General features: G+C 41.1%; 1 protein-coding gene across 7 annotated transcripts in view; it reads right to left on the reverse strand.

Annotated features, from left to right (window-relative positions):
* larp1 (La ribonucleoprotein 1, translational regulator) overlaps window positions 1–10,902 on the reverse strand; it is a 48,989-nt gene extending 38,087 nt beyond the window's left edge. For all 7 annotated transcript variants that reach the window (XM_013914717.1, XM_013914716.1, XM_005748305.2 and 4 more), the window contains exon 1: window positions 10,173–10,902. In XM_013914717.1, coding sequence (XP_013770171.1) covers window positions 10,173–10,569 — 397 coding nt within the window. In that variant the 5' untranslated portion in view covers window positions 10,570–10,902. The remainder of the gene's footprint in view (window positions 1–10,172) is intronic.
* Window positions 10,903–18,652: the final 7,750 nt, after the last annotated feature.

The following is an 18,652-nucleotide window of genomic DNA, read 5'->3' on the forward strand; positions in this document are numbered from 1 at the left end:
AAAAAAAAAAACCCATTCACTGCTTAACTGCTTCACCAAGATCAGCGGGCTCTTGTCTAAAGACATTAGTATGTAGTGACTCTTCTCTCAAGCACTACATCAACTACTTCTTTCAATTCTCTCATTTCATCCACTCCTATGTTTATTCCCCACAGTGCTCACTGAAGGTTGTTGCAGCCTGCTGTGCATGCTGGATTGCCAGAGGCTACCATTAACATTAGCCACTACCAACCAACAGTTCAAATCAGCCATTGTCTCTTAAAGTTACTCCAGTGGGAGCTTCACATCTGTTCATTCTGTGATTCTAATGCTTTACTGTAATATACACTTAAACTTATTTTGCAGTCAAGTGCTCTAACTTGACAAAACAGATTTCTGCACATTTCTGAAAAGCTCTTCCTCCACATCTCGTCCTCCTTCCCGATCAACAGCCCCAAGAGTGCCTCCCCCCTCCCCATCCTCGCAAACCAAACAACCACTCTACACAACGCACATGCCTCATGGGAATTTGTGTTTGGCCTCCACCTGAATCCTACAGCACGGAGCAACTTCAGTACCTGCCCCAAGATCCCACGGGGGCTCTCTTGGTGAATCCTATAAATAAACTTTATGCCACGTCGGCTCTGCAGTCTTATACAAACACAGTCGCAGCGTTGGGAAACGGGCCCATTCCTCAGCCAAACGCTGGGGGTTTTTTGTGGTCTGAATCACACAGGTTTTTCCTCCACTCCCACATGTGTTGTATCATGATTTCGAGGTTGTACATTCAAAAGATTTGTTATTTTGACTCCATATTTGGCTTCTGGAATTTCCCCCATAACTGTCACATTCTTGATATATGGAAAAAAAAAGTGTTGAACATAGAATCCCCATTATGATTTCTTTAATTAAAATAAATCCTGGTAGATCTTGTTTAAATGTTTGAGACACACCACATTTCCCCCAAAAGGCACCGAGGAAAGCAAACAACCATCACTGGTTGGATAAAGCAATAATCACCTAATAAAAAAATAAATAAATATATAAAAAAAAAATCACCACACACTGGTCACAGCCAACATCTCAAGTTATGAGTGTGACACTTTCTCTTGAGTTTCCTCTACTCACTCTTGCAGTCTGAATTGTTAACAGAGCGGAGTAACCACTGAGGGGGGGAAGCCTTTCTGCATGCAAGAACCAAATATGGAGGAAACGCGTACAATCGCAGCGCATGCACAGTCGAAGACTCCCTCTGAAGTCACGTGATCTGTAGGGTGATGACATCACAAGCTCACATGGAGTAAAAAGACTAGGAGATGTCTCGCTCAGTATTCTGTGCTGCATTCGCAGCCAGCACAGAGACACACATCAAATGAAGCGACCCGGGCTCCAACTTCACCTCAGATGTGGAAAGAGTTCAAGTTAAGAATAAGATGAAAACTGTCCAATCGCCAGAGTCACGTACAGGCAGGACAGTGGTGACAGATGGTGGTGGGGGTGATAAACAGTAGGCAGAGTGAAGAACACATGACTTAAAGCTTCAACAATTTTTAAATGAACTAAAACCAAAGCTGCGAAACTGTAACAGTATCCCGAAGGGTGATGATCAGCTATGATGAAGGGCTGAACAATTATACCAACTTCAACTGCTTAAAAAGCTGTGGCCACTTTATGAGTGCCTCACAACCATTTCTACATCTCAATACACTGTGTACAGTACTTGAGACACCCCACATTTTACTTTTTTCCCCCCTTTCAAGGAGTGAGACTTTCTTATTGTTTTAAACGTGCGCTTCAGCAATATTTCTCCATGCTATCTAAAAGGTATTCAGATACTTTTCCTTTAGATATCAGCCTTTTCAGTCCAGTTCCTCTGCCTAACGTCTTGCACAAAACTGCCCTATTGATATGTTCCAGATTAAGTTGGAATTTCTGAGTTTCCAGTCAAAAGTTTCATCTGGAATGCCCCCCCAACTTCTGGATTTTGCCACTCAGAATTTAGGAGCAGCCCCACCAACCCGGGGTTAACAATCCAAGCTGGCAGCAGCAAAATGAATCTTAAATAAACAAACAAACTGCCACCGTTGTGCATTTGTGAGTCGCTAAAAAAAAAGCAATACGCACAGCAAGATCCATGAATATGCTGCAAAACAAAATTATGTTGCATCTTAGGCAAGGCAGAACCATTGCTTTATCGACTTTCCTACAGGAACGTACCGAGTTCCGACATGCAAGACGACTTCCAATGTAACTGGAACTGCATATGAATAATTGCAACATAAAAAACGCACCTAAGTCAGTCGATGAACCAACGTTACAAGGAAATTTAAACTATCTTCAGACACTGAATCTACCGAATAAATAAAAATACGAAACAGTCTGACAGGGACAAAATTAATAAAAATACAGGGCTAAAGTCATTTTCCTAGCAAAATATAAAGAAATGGTTAATCGTCCAAGGCTTCACAGAACTATAAATGCCAAAAGTGATTCAACGTTTGCATGAACATTACCAGTTATTTCCCCCCATAATGTACACACTTCATAACAAAGGAATAAGATGAAATATAACTGGCACCCACCCACCCTTCAAGCCAGTAAAAAATAAAAAAAATAAAATACAGAGGAGCCAAGTCATATTTCAACGTGCCACCAACTGGACACGTCCTCGATATAAACTGTCCACACCCGAACCTTCTTGGAGGGATGTGCCTTTATCACAGAGTCCAGACACAAGCCGGTGATAGATAAAAGTAACTCGAGCTGGACAACCTAAGAGAGGGACTATAGTTTGTATGTGACACGCGTGTAGTGTGTGGGGAGAAGTGCAGTACAGTGAGTACAATAGACACTAGGCTGCTACCTAGCTTAGCAATGCTACACTTTGTGAACAAGCCATGATGTTCTCAGTTTTGCTATCTGACACTTTTAAAAAAAAATTAAGAAAAAAAAACAACACAGGATTGGTTATGTTGAGACTTCCATTTTCAACTTTTGGTTGTAATTCCTTCTTCCTACAGAACAATGTAAAACTGTGCATTACATCCTACTCGTAGCCCAAGAGCACACATGTTAAAATGGCTCATTATGCAGTGGCATTAAAGAGGGGAAAAGCAGAAACTCCTAAAATTAGAGACACTGTTATGCATTTCAAATATAAACATTTTTGCCAGTCAACTCATTATTTGACTATGACAGTAATGAAATCTTCAGAGAAAAGAAAAAAAAAAAAAAAAAAAAAAGGAAAACTCAGCAGCACCAGAGCATTGAGATGCTTCTGTAAGTTCAACAGAAGCTCACAGAAGCTATCAAATTTCCCCCCAACCTCCAACACAGTCTCATTTACACAAGCCAACCAGTCAGCTGAGCTGCCATTAGCACATTAAGGACCCATTCAGCAGCTGAAACATGGTGGCAGCCTGGTCTGCAGCTGTAGTTCCATTTTACCCATTCAACTGTTAACACTCGTTCAGGGATGGCGACCTTCGCTGGGTCCCGACACCTCGTAAAACCCGCCAACAAACAGATCCGTGGTGTGTGACGACACAAGAAGGGGAGTCGGAGGGGGGCTCTTCACTAGTGACATTAAAGATGACAACGAGAGCTACAGGCTGGGACAAATGCAGGAGAAAACAGAGTTGTCCATGCTAATTTTAAAACAGCAACCCCCTACAAAGCACTGAGCAGCTCTGAATATCCACAAACTACCAGAGTACTTCAGATTTACAACTGAGAGGTGAGATGAAAACCATACCATGCTACAGAAACAAAAACAGCACATAATCTTATACAAATAGTGTGCTAAAAATAAACAATCTAAAGTGGTGACAATAGAAAGTAAATAAACTAAAGGCATGTGATGCAAATTATAAAGAGAAGACAGTTTAACTGCCTTCCTCTACTCAAAGGTCTCTGTACGTGCTATAGGAATGCTAATGCACTGAGCCAATGAGTATCTTGTTCCAGAAGGAATCTATATTTGCATGTATTCTGTAGATCTGCCGATTGTTTCCGACTCCTCAGCCAAGCTAAGGTCACACCTCAGCTGACAATTACCACAACAGCAAAAAGAAAATAACACTTTAAATCATTTAGGCGCTTTGAGCTGAAAAATGCATAAAATCACCTCAAAAATTGTGGCTGTGTACACCAATGTCTGCACTAAACCACAACTCTCCAGGTTATACTTTTAAATGTGCCAATTCTCAAAAACACAAGAACACTTGAGTAATTAAGGACAATTCAAGACTATGATTAGCTGGTGTGTTCATGTTAGCATGACTTCATCACACAACACAGCAGATGCACTGCACCTCCAGTCCTACTACAACTACGTTTAACTGGAAATAGGTAAACGGAACGCAACATTACACCCACACAAAACTCCCAAGTGAAGAAAAACACCAACTCCTGATCTCTAAATGAGAGAAAGAATCATATCAATGTTAGGGAGATCCACAATGAGTCAGCCCTGTTACTGTTTCGACACCATTAGCCAACACTGAATTCCCAACAAATGACAGTGTCTCTCTTCCATCTGTGAAGTTGTAAATTTGAAGCTCAATTATAGAAGAGTATACCAACATAACCATGCTACCCATCCAAATTGTAGCTCAGGGAGTGGACGCAATGTTAGGTACAACACAAAGTGCAACACATTAAAGCAACATTTAATACACTTTGATTATTAGACAGCATTAACCTTAAATACACACGAAATATTTGCATTACCAAAGTTTAGCCATTAGTCCGCCCTCAGTTTATCGTTTTCTGACTTTTAGACTAGACTAACTACCAGGAACATCCATACTGAATGTTTTGAATCTGTTATTTCCAATCACATTAAAATTATGTAGTGACCCAAAGAATAAGACTGTGGATACAAGTGGTGGAAATTAATTTCCTCTAAAGGGTGTCTGGCTGTTCAGGAAGGGCTCACTATAGAACAACTCCTGCATATTGAAAGTTGTGAGTTGCGGTGGTTCAGGTACCTGGCTAAGATGCCTCCTAGATGAAGAGTTTCATATATGTCCTGCTAGGCGGCTGCCCAGGGCAGACCTAGTATACACTGGAGAGATTACAGAGCTGAAGAAGAAGAGCTAAAAGAGAAGGTGGCTAAAAGTCAGGTCTGGGCTTCTCTGCTTAGAGTGCTGCTATTATGACCGTTGAAAACAATGGATGGATGGTTGACATACTAAAGTCATGGTAAATAACTGGAGTGAAATCTCTCCAGAAAACAGCCCTGGTACTGCAAACTAAACTTGTTTAATTTTATTAGTACCAGAAGCAACACCCACAGAGCCAGAACAGAGCAGTGAGGTGTTGTAGGAGGACAGGAAAGAGAGTGGTTTAGCCAAAGTGGCTGCACTTTGCTCCTAATTACAAGTCTTTTATGCACTGGACATTGGTCAGCTCTCTATATCACCTTATTTTTAGCTAATTGATTTTTGTTATCACCAAAACTACTTTGAAAATTAGCTGGAAAACACTTTTTTTTTTGTTTAATTGCCCTACTTTGCCTGAGAAAGACACAAAACAACATACTACAGATGTTAAAGAAATCTAAAGGTCATCAGCTTCAGCTTCTAGGTCAGACCTCTCTCAGTAATAGTGAAGGTAGACTGGATTTTTTTAAATGTACTTTGCTGAAGTGGAAAAAAGTAAACAGGACAGGAAGTAGAAACAAAAACAGCTCATGGGGTTGGCAGGGTTGACAACTGCAAGCCACAAAGTTATCGCACCCCTCACTCTCACCTGGTTTTGTTAAATTTCCTACAGGCAGCAGTGGTGGGGTACACATGCAAACGTGTTCATGTTACAAATGGAGCTTTCATCGTTTCACAGTTTAAAATATTGCATCGACCAACTACTTTGTGACAAAAATCAAATATAATCAGCTGTCTGTGAAGATTCTCCACCCATAAATGAACTACAACTCCACCCCGTCTTGTACTGCAGTCTTTGTTAAGCCACAGAGTTTCTTGTAATGGCTCAACCCGTCACCCGTCACTAGAAAAGAGCCCATCAGCATGAAGTCCATAGCAATTGAGTCAGACTACGTCCAACTCAGACGAGGATACGATCCTTGTTTGATGAGCAGCTTAAATTTATTAAAGACCAATATTGGTACCTGGTCATTTATTTGTCTAGTAGGAAAAAAAAAAGAGACAGGAAGCTCTGATTTTTGCGCTACCAGTAAAAATCAACTGAGGATGGTGGTGTTCCATCAAGTGGATAACAGATGCCACACACATACACAACACTGGCACAGTCCCCCCCTGCTCCACAAAGAAAGTGAAGGAGATCAAGATATAGTGTACCCTGTGGGAGTTTTGACTTCCAGTAGGTCTACAGAGCAGTTGTGTCATGCATGTGGACAAAAAAGCAAACAAACAAACAAACATACAAACTTCTCCTAAAGACATGCCAAAGGCACTGAAAAGCATGGGTGCAATTAAGGAAATCCCAAAAAGTTGATTCTGTTCATCTGGACGCACTAAATCACTTGGATGAGTGCCGAAACATTTCTCCCACTGAAAACGCAACATCCAAATGAACAGAATCAACTTTCTGGGAAGTCTCAATTTAAATATACTCAACAAGCCATTGTTGGAAATGATTGATGAGAAAGGAAATGCTTTAAACATTTGCCATATCTTAAGGAGCCCAAGAAAGTGCTTTGGTACACAACACCGGATGTAAACATAATTTGTGTGCTCATGGTAACTCCACAGTGCACCTTTAAGCCTGTGGTCATTACTCTTTACACGCCAGCCTGGGGGAAACTGGTGTGGTGTGCTTGAGCGCCAGTGGTGGTTTGGGGAGTAAACATGAAGCCACACTCCCTGAAGAACAGCCCCACTCATGTTTACTACAAATATTAACAGTCTTACACTGAAGCTAACAAATAAAAACTGCGCTTTACTAATTTTGATCCATCATCTCTGAACAGAAAGGTTACACATGCCTTTAAATTTCAACCAGAGTGTCGTCTCGTATTTTCTCTAGGACAGCAAATTCAAAGGTCTGATAAGAATGTCCTCTCTGAACTCTGTACAATGACATGGAGCAACTACCCATCCAGGTCCTTACTGGGTCAAACATTTTATCTCTCACTCCTGTTAAATGTTCATAATGAGTCAGCTGATGATCTTTCTTTTAAATGGTGGATGGTAACGGTAATTATGACTGTATATGTAACAGGATTTATGTTATGCTACTTTGCACACATTAGGTGTGGTTAGAAAACTCTAGGTAAACTTGACATTAATATGAAACCAAATCAGTCTGAACCATGGGGAAAAAATTTATATCTTGTCGAAATCCGCTTTTAACATATAACAACATACTCCCACTGCGACATGTGGATAACCATTCCCAGTCATGCAGGTTCTAGCTTTATCCATAACAGAATTCCAGGATCTTGTTCAAGGACACAGAGTACAAACGGCTGATTAGAAACTACAGTGTGATCGCTTACAGGGTTTTAAACTCCATTTCCACCTTCTGTCTTACCAATTTCCATGACGGAGGGGATCCTAGTTTCCCTAAATGATCACTTGAAACTAATCATAAGCCTACTTCTATTAGCTTTTTAAGGTGACACTGATGCAAACCCAGACCAACATAAAGGTTTGCCAGGGTTTGGCAAAGTAACATCGGTTCAACAGCCGTCAGAGATGGCCAAAACAAAAAACAAAACACCCACAAGCATCCCCTGGCTATTTAAAATATCCCACTTACAGAACTCCACTTAAGAGTAGGATTATTCCCACCAATGACTGACTAGCTAAGGAGCAAAATCTTGACCTATTGTTTTCTTTTTTTAAATCAAAAATCTACCGTTTTATGTCAGGAATTGGTCTGTGTGGTGGATCAAACTGAGCCAAAAGTTCTGGAACCACACAACCACAAAGACTTATTTTATCATTTCTTCAATTAATATAAAATAGCTTATTTGGACCAAATTCAGTCCTTGTGAAACATCTGAGTCGTAAACATCATATATGTGTGTTATTAAAACTATTTTGCAAAAGCAAACACTTGTATGTTGACATATTTTATGCTAAACTTTCTCACAAAAAAAGTTTGTTTTTGTACATATTCCTTATGTGTTCTCATTCTTCTTGGCTTTTACCTGGGACCTGTGTGCAAAACTTAGTTTCACTTCCTGCAAATGAACGTGTTGGAATGACAAAAAACACAGAAGAATTAAAAATTCCTCATGGTAGACATATTTCTATATCACTGCCCAACCCAAAACCATGGTTTACCTACATACCCAAAAACTGAAATCTATTTTCAGGGAACTGCTCATAAGTCATGGAGACAAAAACCTGTGACTAGAACTTCCCAGCAACACTGGTAGTGGCCTTGAATCATAAGTAAACAAGAAAACAAAAAGGTTTAGAGCCACTGCCTCAAAAAGTCAACCAGCAAACCGGTTTCAATCAGGATAAAGAAGGGGTGGAGGGGGGCAATGCTGCCTGGCAAGCTACAAACTGGCTCTTCATGTGCTGATGTGACAGATTTAGGAGCAAGAAGCAATCCAATCCACCCTGAGTACAGGCTGAAGTCTGCATGAGTTACACACGCTTTCAGCTCTTGTGCAAACAAAGACTCGGACCTGACTGAGCGGCTGCAACACAGCCGGCGTGAGACATGAAAACCACGTTGCTTTAACAGGACAGGGAACTGTCCCCTACATGTGCATCACCAATTATCACTCCACCTGATAGATTATCGACAAGTGGTGTGGATTCTGGGGCAACTTCCTGTGAATTGTTACAGACAAAAATATATAGTAATCAGTTTTCTAGATCACTGATCGATAAGATAAAATCCACGATGAAATCTGCCTGCTAGCTTCCAAGCTAACGACACCTAGCAGGGTGGAGGAGCAGACTAGGTACCGGGTTTTGCTCTGACAACACATGCACGACGTGACAACCGGCTTCTTTACCACGAAAACCCCCGGACCGCCTCAGGCAAGACCGCCACATGCGACATCTGCCCTTTAATGCAGCGAAGTCGCCCAAGCAGCCAGCTAGCTAGCTAACAGCTCTCATGCCTTTCTCTAGGGGAACACGTGGAGTGAACACGTGACGTCTCACAACAAACATGCTCGTTTTTAGAGCTTAAACCACCAAATGTTTCAGGTTTGACAAGAATTTTAGCACCGAGGAGGGCTCTCTAAACGACTGAGAGGCTGACGTACTTTACACGGGCTGATCGGAAGCGAGTATTAGCCACATGGGAGCTAGGCTAACATCTGAATGAGAAGGGCCCGGCCAAGGACTAGGCCAAAAAGGGAGTCAGTGTGCTATTGTTAGCCGGCTAAGCTGCTACACAACCGAGCATACTCGTGCCTTTAAAGCTAATTGATGCAATGCGAGAGACATGGGCGGATGTCTCGATCGACTGATGCGGTTGATGCTGTGTCGAAACCGGTCCCAAAAGCAAACAGTAGTAAATACTGGTTTAAACATTTGGCAAGCTTGGTGTGTGTCAGCAGAGCAGAGATGTGGCTGTATGCAAGGGTGGGTGTCAGCAGAAGAAGGGGGAGGGAGATCATCAAGACAGGGGAGCTTCTTTCTTCTCCTCCTAACTTGAAAGTTTAAAGTCTATGCAAGCAAGCATGCACGATGACATTGCTAAAAAATTAATACGCTCCTTCTCCTAAAAAGTCCCAAGAAGGGGCACCAAAACTCTCAAGTAAAAGAAAATGCACGACCTGATGACACACCAGTGAGCAACTTCACAACCTTTGCACCACAACACACAGTGCCCATAAAACGTCCACGCAAGTGAAGGGCTATTTGGGGTACCGGATCCCTGAACTGCACCTTTAAATTTCAGAAAAGCTGCAGGCACTTTGGAGCACCTTTACTTTTTTTTGGGAAGGGTGTGCTCACTTGTGCAATCAGCCACCCATGTTCCCCCAAGAATAGCCTTCACTATGAGGAGGTGGTGGTGGTGGAGGGAGGGCTTTAACTCCAAATATAACCAGCCTGCAAAATACCACAGTTAGAGCTTGTTCATCAATTCTGTTGCCTCTCTTTTTTCCTTTCTTTTTGGTTCAATAAATCACCCCCATGACTCCCCCTGTGCAAGCAGGACGACCACACCTGTGCAGGCAGACACTAAACACAACACTGACAGCCAGTAAATCAACACGTAGGGAGGGTACAGACCGTGGTGTGCTTGTCCATTCACGCTGACCACGGTCACAGCATTCATTTTCCTCGTCCACGGGTTCACCTTGGGCGGGGGAGCTTCAGTAAACTCCTTTTTGTTGCCACCGCCGCCTTTAACTCCCTCCTCGCTTAGCTTGTCTTCGCTGTCACAGCCGCCTTTGCTCTCCTCTGTCGCCCGCTTGGAGGTCTGCTCCTCCGAGCCGGTGGTCCCTCCCTGTCCTGGACTGCTGCTGCCGCCTCCGCCGCTCCCCTGATCGGCGACACCCGTCTGCCGCTTGGCCCCGTCGCCCCGGCCGCTCGCCTCCTCCTTAGGCTCACTGCGGATCACTTTACCGTGCTCCTTCGCTTGAGCAAGCGGGTTGCCGGGTAGGAGAGCCTCCACCTGAGTGGCCATTTCCCACCACCGTCTTTCTTCCCCCCTCAGGATTACCAGTCCTCCCCCCCGGCCCGAATTCGCCTTCAATTTCAGGGAAACGTGAAGTTTTTCCGCAGAGTCTACCGCCTCTGTGTCGCTCCGAGACAAAAAGAGCTTCAGTCCACGACGCGGAGCAGTCAGCGCCGAGTTAGAGCATATACAAAAACCCAAGAAACGTCTCCGGGGCCTCTCAGGATTACAACCTTATCTCCACCACTAGTAGCAACATGGATGATCCCCACCACGCGATAGAAAGGTGCGCGCACGTACAGTGTGGAGGGGGAGGAGACACGTAAAACGCAGGGAGCGCGCTTTTGGGTCAGGTCGACGTGCTGCTTTCATGCGCTTCCTCGTCATAAAACCTCTTAATTTCCAATTTGGGAAGTCGTAAAGTGGCTCTTTGTCGGGCGCATTCAAGTGCGATCAGTAACGAAATGTATCACTGAGTCACGCTGTGTGTTTTGGACGAAGTTAGCTGTTGAAACCAAGGACTCACACCAAAGACAAAGACATTTTTATAAATGAAAAAAGAATTCATCATTTTAATGCATTTTTTTCCACAATGAAACTGGAATAAAAGTGAAACACATCATTTATATATATTAATGACTTTCACATAACAATTGATTTAACCCAGCTGTCTCAAATTTTGCTGTTGGGGTGTGACTCAGCATGTAAGCCCATCATGCATGAAGTTACAATATAGGAATGACCAATCAAATGCTCCAAAAAGGTTTCCCATCATGACTTATGACCCTCAATCACATGCTACGTAAAAAAGCTAGTTAAACACCTGTAATGTTTAAGCTGTATTTAACTAAGTAAAGGAAGCGTGAAGGCAAAATAAAATAACTTAAAATAGCAGTGCCTGTCCCACAGAAAATACTATCAGTGTGAAATGTGTTACAAACATGCAGTCAGCTCTTTTTGAGATGACCAAAAAGTCTGTTTATATTAGGCTACTGTTATTGATTTTATACAATTTTATTAGTAAAAGACAACAATGTTGGAGGAGATGTCTTTGAACTTTAGGAGGAAATCCAAGCACCTGTAAAGGTGAGCAATTAATTTTCCTAAGAGGCCACATACCAACCAGGGACTGTTGTGCAGGGCTGGACTAATGACCTTATAAAGAGATTAAATAAACTTGTGGGGCCTTCCGCAGTTTCTCATGTGGTATCTCGGAAATATGAAGTGCCCACCCCCTGATCCTGGAGGAAACTTATGCAATTATAACCATTATCACCATCTATCATTTCTTATACCCTCGTCTACATCCATGTCAGATTTTTCCGATAGACGTAAACGCACCACGGATCTTTTGATGACGTCTGGCTCGCTCTTTGGACGTGTCACCGTTTCATCACCTTTACCTCATTGACTTGCTGACCAAAACACAAGCTTATTATTGTAACAAGTAGTTTACAAATACATGTTCGTGGGTACCACGTGGAATTTGTCCTTTTATATGCTTGTATAGATTGTTTTCTCTCTTTTTTTAATTTTAAAGAAAGGAAAAGAAAGAAAAGGAGAAAAAAAGGTGGGCATGCAAACCCCCTTCTCAGAGTTCACACACTATACACACACGTGTGCATACCGGAGCTGCACGTGTGTGCTCCCTCCTGATTTCCCCCCAAAAAACCCAAAAAACAAAAACAAGCTCTTCCTATGAAGTTTTCTACTTTTACCGAAACACACAGATGTCCCAGTTGACTATGCGTCCGTTGTTCTGCGTGTGTTTGTGTTGTGTCTTTAGCGACATTACGCGTGGCTCAGCATTACAGACCCTTTTTTAGCTGGTCTGGTTGATTATATAATGTGCTACTTGATACTCGGCGTGTGTAAAAGCGAGAGTATGGGAAAGAGGGGACGCGCCTGTGCGTTTGGAGAAAGAAAATGATGACTTGTGTTGAACGCAGAGGGGAAAAGTGGCTGTGCATTAGCAAGCTGTCCCTCAGGCAAATATTCAGTTTACTGAATGCTCCAACATTAGATTAGAGTCAGAGGCTCTGAGATATAAAATAGCAACATAAAAATATTACATTCAAACTCTATAGTAAAACATTATCTGTGCAGTATACAGTATATGAATATACTAATATAATATATAAGTACAAAAAGCAGTCATGTAGTACTTTTAGAGTGTTTTTGGACTGTAGAAATATACAAAACCTGGATCAACCCCGGTTTCCACAATAGGACATAATTAAAGTTGATTTACTCTAAAACATTTCAAGTGAATACAATTTTATTTATTTAGTACTGAATCATAACAGTTGTTGCTTCAGAGAACTTTATATTGTAAGGTAAAAGCCCTGCTAAACCACTGAAAACCCCAACAATCAGACGACCCCCTACAAGCAGCAATGGAAAGGGAAAACTCCTTTTTAACAGGAAGAACTCCAAAAGAACTAGAACATTGCATAATACATAAGTTAATGGACGTAAATATCGTATCTATTCGTATTTCTTGCAGCTAAAATGTGAAATGTACAGGACTGAATAATGCAATGTTTCCTTTTCAAATGTACTCCCTGGTGCGGTGAAGTAGCAAAAAACTAACCTAATATGATACATATAATATAAAAGTGATACAGTGCAAAATACCATTTAAATTATAAATTCTGTACACTGTAAAATAAACATCTAAAAGTACAATACTGTGAAAAATTCTCGAGCCACAACTCATGTCGTTATATTCTGCTTTTAAGGAGCAAGACTTTCTTGTAATCTTTTGAGCAATAGTTCTACAGGCTTTCTGAAGGTCAGTTTTTCTTTGGACATTTGCTGTTTTTTCACTTATTTTCAGCCCACTCCTTACACCTGACTATTTTCAGATGAATGTTTTTGTCTTAAGCCACTAAAGACTGACCTATGAATCATTCGAGCACAAAAAAGGCACCTAACTCAAGGAAAACTAGTGTTGTGTCTGCACAACAGACAACTTAACAAAGAAACATTTTTACATTGTATCTTTAGAAACTTTGTTACCAGCAGCTTGCCACAAAAACATAATGAACAACGCCAAATAAAACACAGTTTGGCAAGCATAAAATAGTATTTTTTTAAGCAACAAGTTGATTCTCAAAGAGCTCTTAGCTCAAAAGTTCACATATCTGGGTATGGTGTGCACAGTGTCCTTAAAAATTTGAGGAAATTGGAAAAGTGGAGGAAAAAAGAAAAGATGGTAGGCCCAAAAAATATCTACAGCAGATGAACGGTATATTTGTTATATTGCAAAATCTATCAAAAAAAAAAAAAAAAAAAACAAATAGCAAAACAAAAAATAAATGAAGGGTTTAAAAAACAGCAAAACTAAATCTGAGTTAGCTGATTCTTGATTCATGGAAAAACGCTTTCCAAATAAATATTGCAATCACCAGCTCTACTAAAACACTAACTTCACCAGCTTCACAAAGTGTTTAAAAATAAAACATATGTTATGTGTTACAAAGCATTTATAAAAAAATTTGACACATCATCCCAGGAGCTGTAGTTGTTGTACTCAACCAACAGGATTCCTGGAGTGTTTTCTGAGTAAAGCCAGAACTATGCTGTCAGCCAGTACTGATCATGGCATGCATGACTTCCTCTTAGCCTACTAATGGTTGCATTATTATGAAGGGCGTAGCATCAGTTGCTATATTTGAATGACGGGTGTGTGCAAGAGATAACAATTCTGTGACAAGAGAAAGTAATGAGAAAGAAAAAGTTTGGTTTGATTTAAATTACACCAACCATATGAATAAATTCACACCCATCACATTCCTGCACGCACATTCTCCAGCTTCCTTAAAGCGGGTGGTCCTGACTACTGAGATCAATAAACACTGACAGGTCTCTTTAAAGCTAGCACCACCAATTCTGCAGCATTCATATAGCCATAAATAGTATGCTATTTTTAAACCGACCCAGTAGCAAAGTGACCTCACTGCAAAGAAACCAACTACACGTTCATTTTGAACATTAGACTATCTCCCAAATCCTCTATTAGGGATGAATTTTCATCTAAGCTGCCAACATTGTTGTGTTTTTTTCAGTCAGTGCTTCACCACAGGGAATGCTTTAAAGTTAAAAATAAAAATAAATGCTTAGTGGAAGAGTATTAATTAGTAGCTGTTACACCAGTACCAATTTGTGATACCAAAACTGTGAAACCTCAGACACCAGCTTATACAGACCTAAATCTCCCATGTAAATGAGGGCATGGTGGACAAAACTGGACCAGCTGCTTTTCTCTAGCTGTTATCCACATTATAATCATATAACTGTCATAAAAGTCAGTCGTCCTGCTTTAGTCCTTCCAGAACACATTGTGTTTAAAAAGTGTGTTCAGGTATGTTAATTAATAAAATACTTTCTTTATTCATAGAGTTGAATATGAATGTTTCCAGCAATACATTTTTTTAAATAAGGAACATTAAAGGTACAGTGTGCAAAAATTTCACCACTAGACGTCACTAGATTGCAGGTTGCAGTCGATTGGATTCTGTCTTCTTAACCCTTCCAATTAAAGTGCAGAATCCTGGGTAAGGTGGCCACCGTTCTTCTGTAGTGAGTGTGGGCTGTCAGGCCACTCTTTACCTCAGCTATCTTTGAAGTGGATTTAACATTTTTGGACTCTCTCGTGTCTTTTGTCTTCTTCCTCTCACCCCAACTGTTTGCCCTGAGCCTGGTTCTGCTGGAGGTTTCTTCCTGTTAAAAGGGAGTTTTTCCTTCCCACTTTCTCAAAAGTGCTTACTTATAGGGGGTCACATGAATGTTGGGTTTTTATCTGTATGTATTATTGTACGGTCTACCTTAGAATATAAAGCGCCTTGAGACGACTGTTGTTGTGATTTGGCGCTGTGTAAATAAATTGAATTGATTTATATGAGAGGGAATAAACCCTAATACAATGTGAGAATGTAATCAAACTGTTCATCAGAGGGAAAATGTGATTTTTGGGACACTCAGATCTAACATTAGCACAATGTTAGCTGATAACCAGCTGTGTTGATGTTTAGCCAGTTTGTTGTCAGCTTTGCGCAGAAGAGATGCCACATGTCTAATCTGCTGTCAATAAGTAATTGTAACAATACTGAAAATAAATAAGCATGTTTTATGCAAGTTTGTGTGTGTCACAGCCCTGACTTCAGTTTAGGAGACGAGGAATGAGGTGAGGAGAGGTCATTTAGATATCAACAAAAGTGATAATATTTAGCAAAAATGAAAAGTGAACTCCGACAGCATTATACATAATTTCACTTTTAATATATGAGCCAAATAATGTGCAATTCCAGTGGCTTTCTCACATCGCATGTCACAGCATTCAAACAACACAACAGTGTCTGAATGACATAAATGCATCTGCACAGCTGGATGCAGCCTGAAATGTTGCTTATTCCACAAATGAAAAGCAATAAAAATTGATGACCAAAGGTTTTAATGTGGGGCACTGGGGCGCTTTGTTTACCATCACAATTATAACACTTGGTGGACACTTTTCCAATTTATCCCATAAAGCACGAGACCTAATGAATGTTGTGCAGCAAACTTGGATGAAATCAGCATCTAAAACAAACAGGAAGTAGTTTACCTAAGGTCATCTAAGACCCTCCTGAGACATTAAAATAGAGAGTTTATATTATGAATCTATAAATGAAACGAGGGAGGCAGTGATAATTGAAAAGAAAGGGAGTATGAGCAAAGATCCCCAATTCTTTGAACCATCTCCCTAGGATCATTGGCCTCTGAGAAATAATTTCACCCCAGGCATCTCTTTATCTTTTGTTGTGCGACTCTGGTGTAAACAATGCGACACTTGAAACTGTAATATCTAATCACTGTGTAATTGTAAATGATTGTCTTTGCAGTCATTTTATTATTACACTGACATCATTAATCTCACTTTCTGGTGTCAGGTTTTAACAGTGCAGTTCTGATGCTTTTGTGGTTTTGATTGAAAATAGCACATGACACATCAGCATCAGACCTATGTTGATGATACTTCCTAATCTCTTTCTCTCTCCTCCTCTCTTTTGTCTCTGAAGGGCTACTCAATTCATGACAACAACACAACACACAGCTGAGTAGACATACACAAAATACGATCGTGGCTCAAGAGTTGGGAGTTCGCCTTGTAATCGGAAGGTTGCCGGTTCGAGCCCCGGCTCGGACAGTCTCGGTCGTTGTGTCCTTGGGCAAGACACTTCACCCGTTGCCTACTGGTGGTGGTCAGAGGGCCCGGTGGCGCCAGTGTCCGGCAGCCTCGCCTCTGTCAGTGCGCCCCAGGGTGGCTGTGGCTACATTGTAGCTTGCCATCACCAGTGTGTGAATGGGTGGATGAATGGGTGGATGACAGGTTGTGTAAAGCGCTTTGGGGTCCTTAGGGACTAGAAAAAGCGCTATACAAATACAGGCCATTTACCAATACACAAAATGTGGTAAAAATGTGTGTGACTGATGCTGTCACCGCAGCATCAGTCTTCCTGTCCTCTCTCGCTCTTTGTTCCTGCACATCCTGCTACTACTTAAGACAGAAGTCGTTCGGTTGTTGCCTGAGTGTTGGATTACCATGTTAGTGAAAAGTGACTCTGTTTTGCTCCACACCTACAACTCACCTGTTTTCTCATCTGAACAGAAATCCTGATGTTATCCTGAGAGCCAGTGATCAACGAATGTGTGGAGGTGAAATTTGACTCTGACCTGTCCTCGACCGAACTCTCAACCTCTGGAAATCCTATTTCGATGTGTGCTCTTTTGCATTTTGGGAATGTGTTTTGCTGCTACAGTTCATGTACATTAAGCTGAAAGCAGGAATTTCTGTTGGTATTATAGGCAAATATGTCACATACCCTCATTGGGCACTTTTTTAGGTACACCATGCTTGTACTGGATTGGTCCCTCTTTTTGCCTCCAAAACTGTTTCAGTTCTTTGTGGTATAGATTAATTTGTCAGAGATCAGTCAGTTTGTCAGTTGCTACAAATTTCTGCACATTCATCTCCCATTCCAAAAGAGCAACTCTTGTTTTAAAAAGTGCTCTTTTGGATTGAGATCTGGTAACTCTGGATGTTCAAGACACCATTGTGATGATCTGAGGCTTTCGATGACTCGAGGTGGATTATCAGAAGACACAGACACGGTCAGCAACAGTTCTCAAGTAAGCTGTGACATTTAAACAATTTTTAGTTGGTTCTAAGGGCCCCAAGTTTACCAACAAAATATTCCCCATGCCATCACACCACCATGAGCCTGAACTGCTGATACAAGGCAGGATGGATCCATTCTTTCATGTTGTTTGTGTCAAATACTGATCCTACCATCTGAATTTTGCAGCAGAAATCAAGATACATAAGACCAGGCAATATGTTTCCAAGTTGCTATTGTCAAATCCTCTGCAAATAGCCTCAGGTTCCTGTTCTTAGCTGACAGGACTGATACCCAGTCTGGGCCAGTGGTCTTCTGCCGCTGTTGCTCATCTGCTTCAAGGTTCATTCAGAGATGCTCTTCTGCATACCTTTGTTAATACGAGTGGTTATTTAAGTGACCTCTGGCATCATTAAGTCACTCTAATCACCTTTCTTCCTTATTCTGATGCTGTTTGAGCTTCAGCAGGGTCTCTTGCTCATGACTGCATGCTTCAAATGCATTGAGTTGCTTCCATGTGATTGGCTGACTACATATTTGCGCTAATGAGTAGTTGAAAACCTGACAAAGTGGCTGGAGAGTGTATTTATCATTGGTCCATGTGTAGTTATAATTTTAAATTCTGGCTTTTATTATATGTTTGATGATATAAAGTTCAGCTTTTACAAACTTTTAGAATCTGATGGCTATATTCACGTTATAATGGATGCTATTAGCATTAGCAGTGATCTATCACAGATATACTGATGTTGACACATACAGTAGTTCTCTGATTAGCATCAGTAAAGAAACATTTTTTTTTAAATTTAACATAACAAAATGCAGAAAAAAATGCAAAAAAGGTTTTTAGGCTTATCGTTTATAAATTTGGCATTGTTTTCGTGGTGAAGTGGATCTGAATGCACGGTTTACAAGTTTCTAAGTAGTTTGTG

Source organism: Pundamilia nyererei, unplaced genomic scaffold (genome assembly GCF_000239375.1).
Source record: "Pundamilia nyererei isolate P.nyererei 1_Seehausen unplaced genomic scaffold, PunNye1.0 scaffold00219, whole genome shotgun sequence".
Classification (NCBI taxonomy): domain Eukaryota; kingdom Metazoa; phylum Chordata; class Actinopteri; order Cichliformes; family Cichlidae; genus Pundamilia; species Pundamilia nyererei.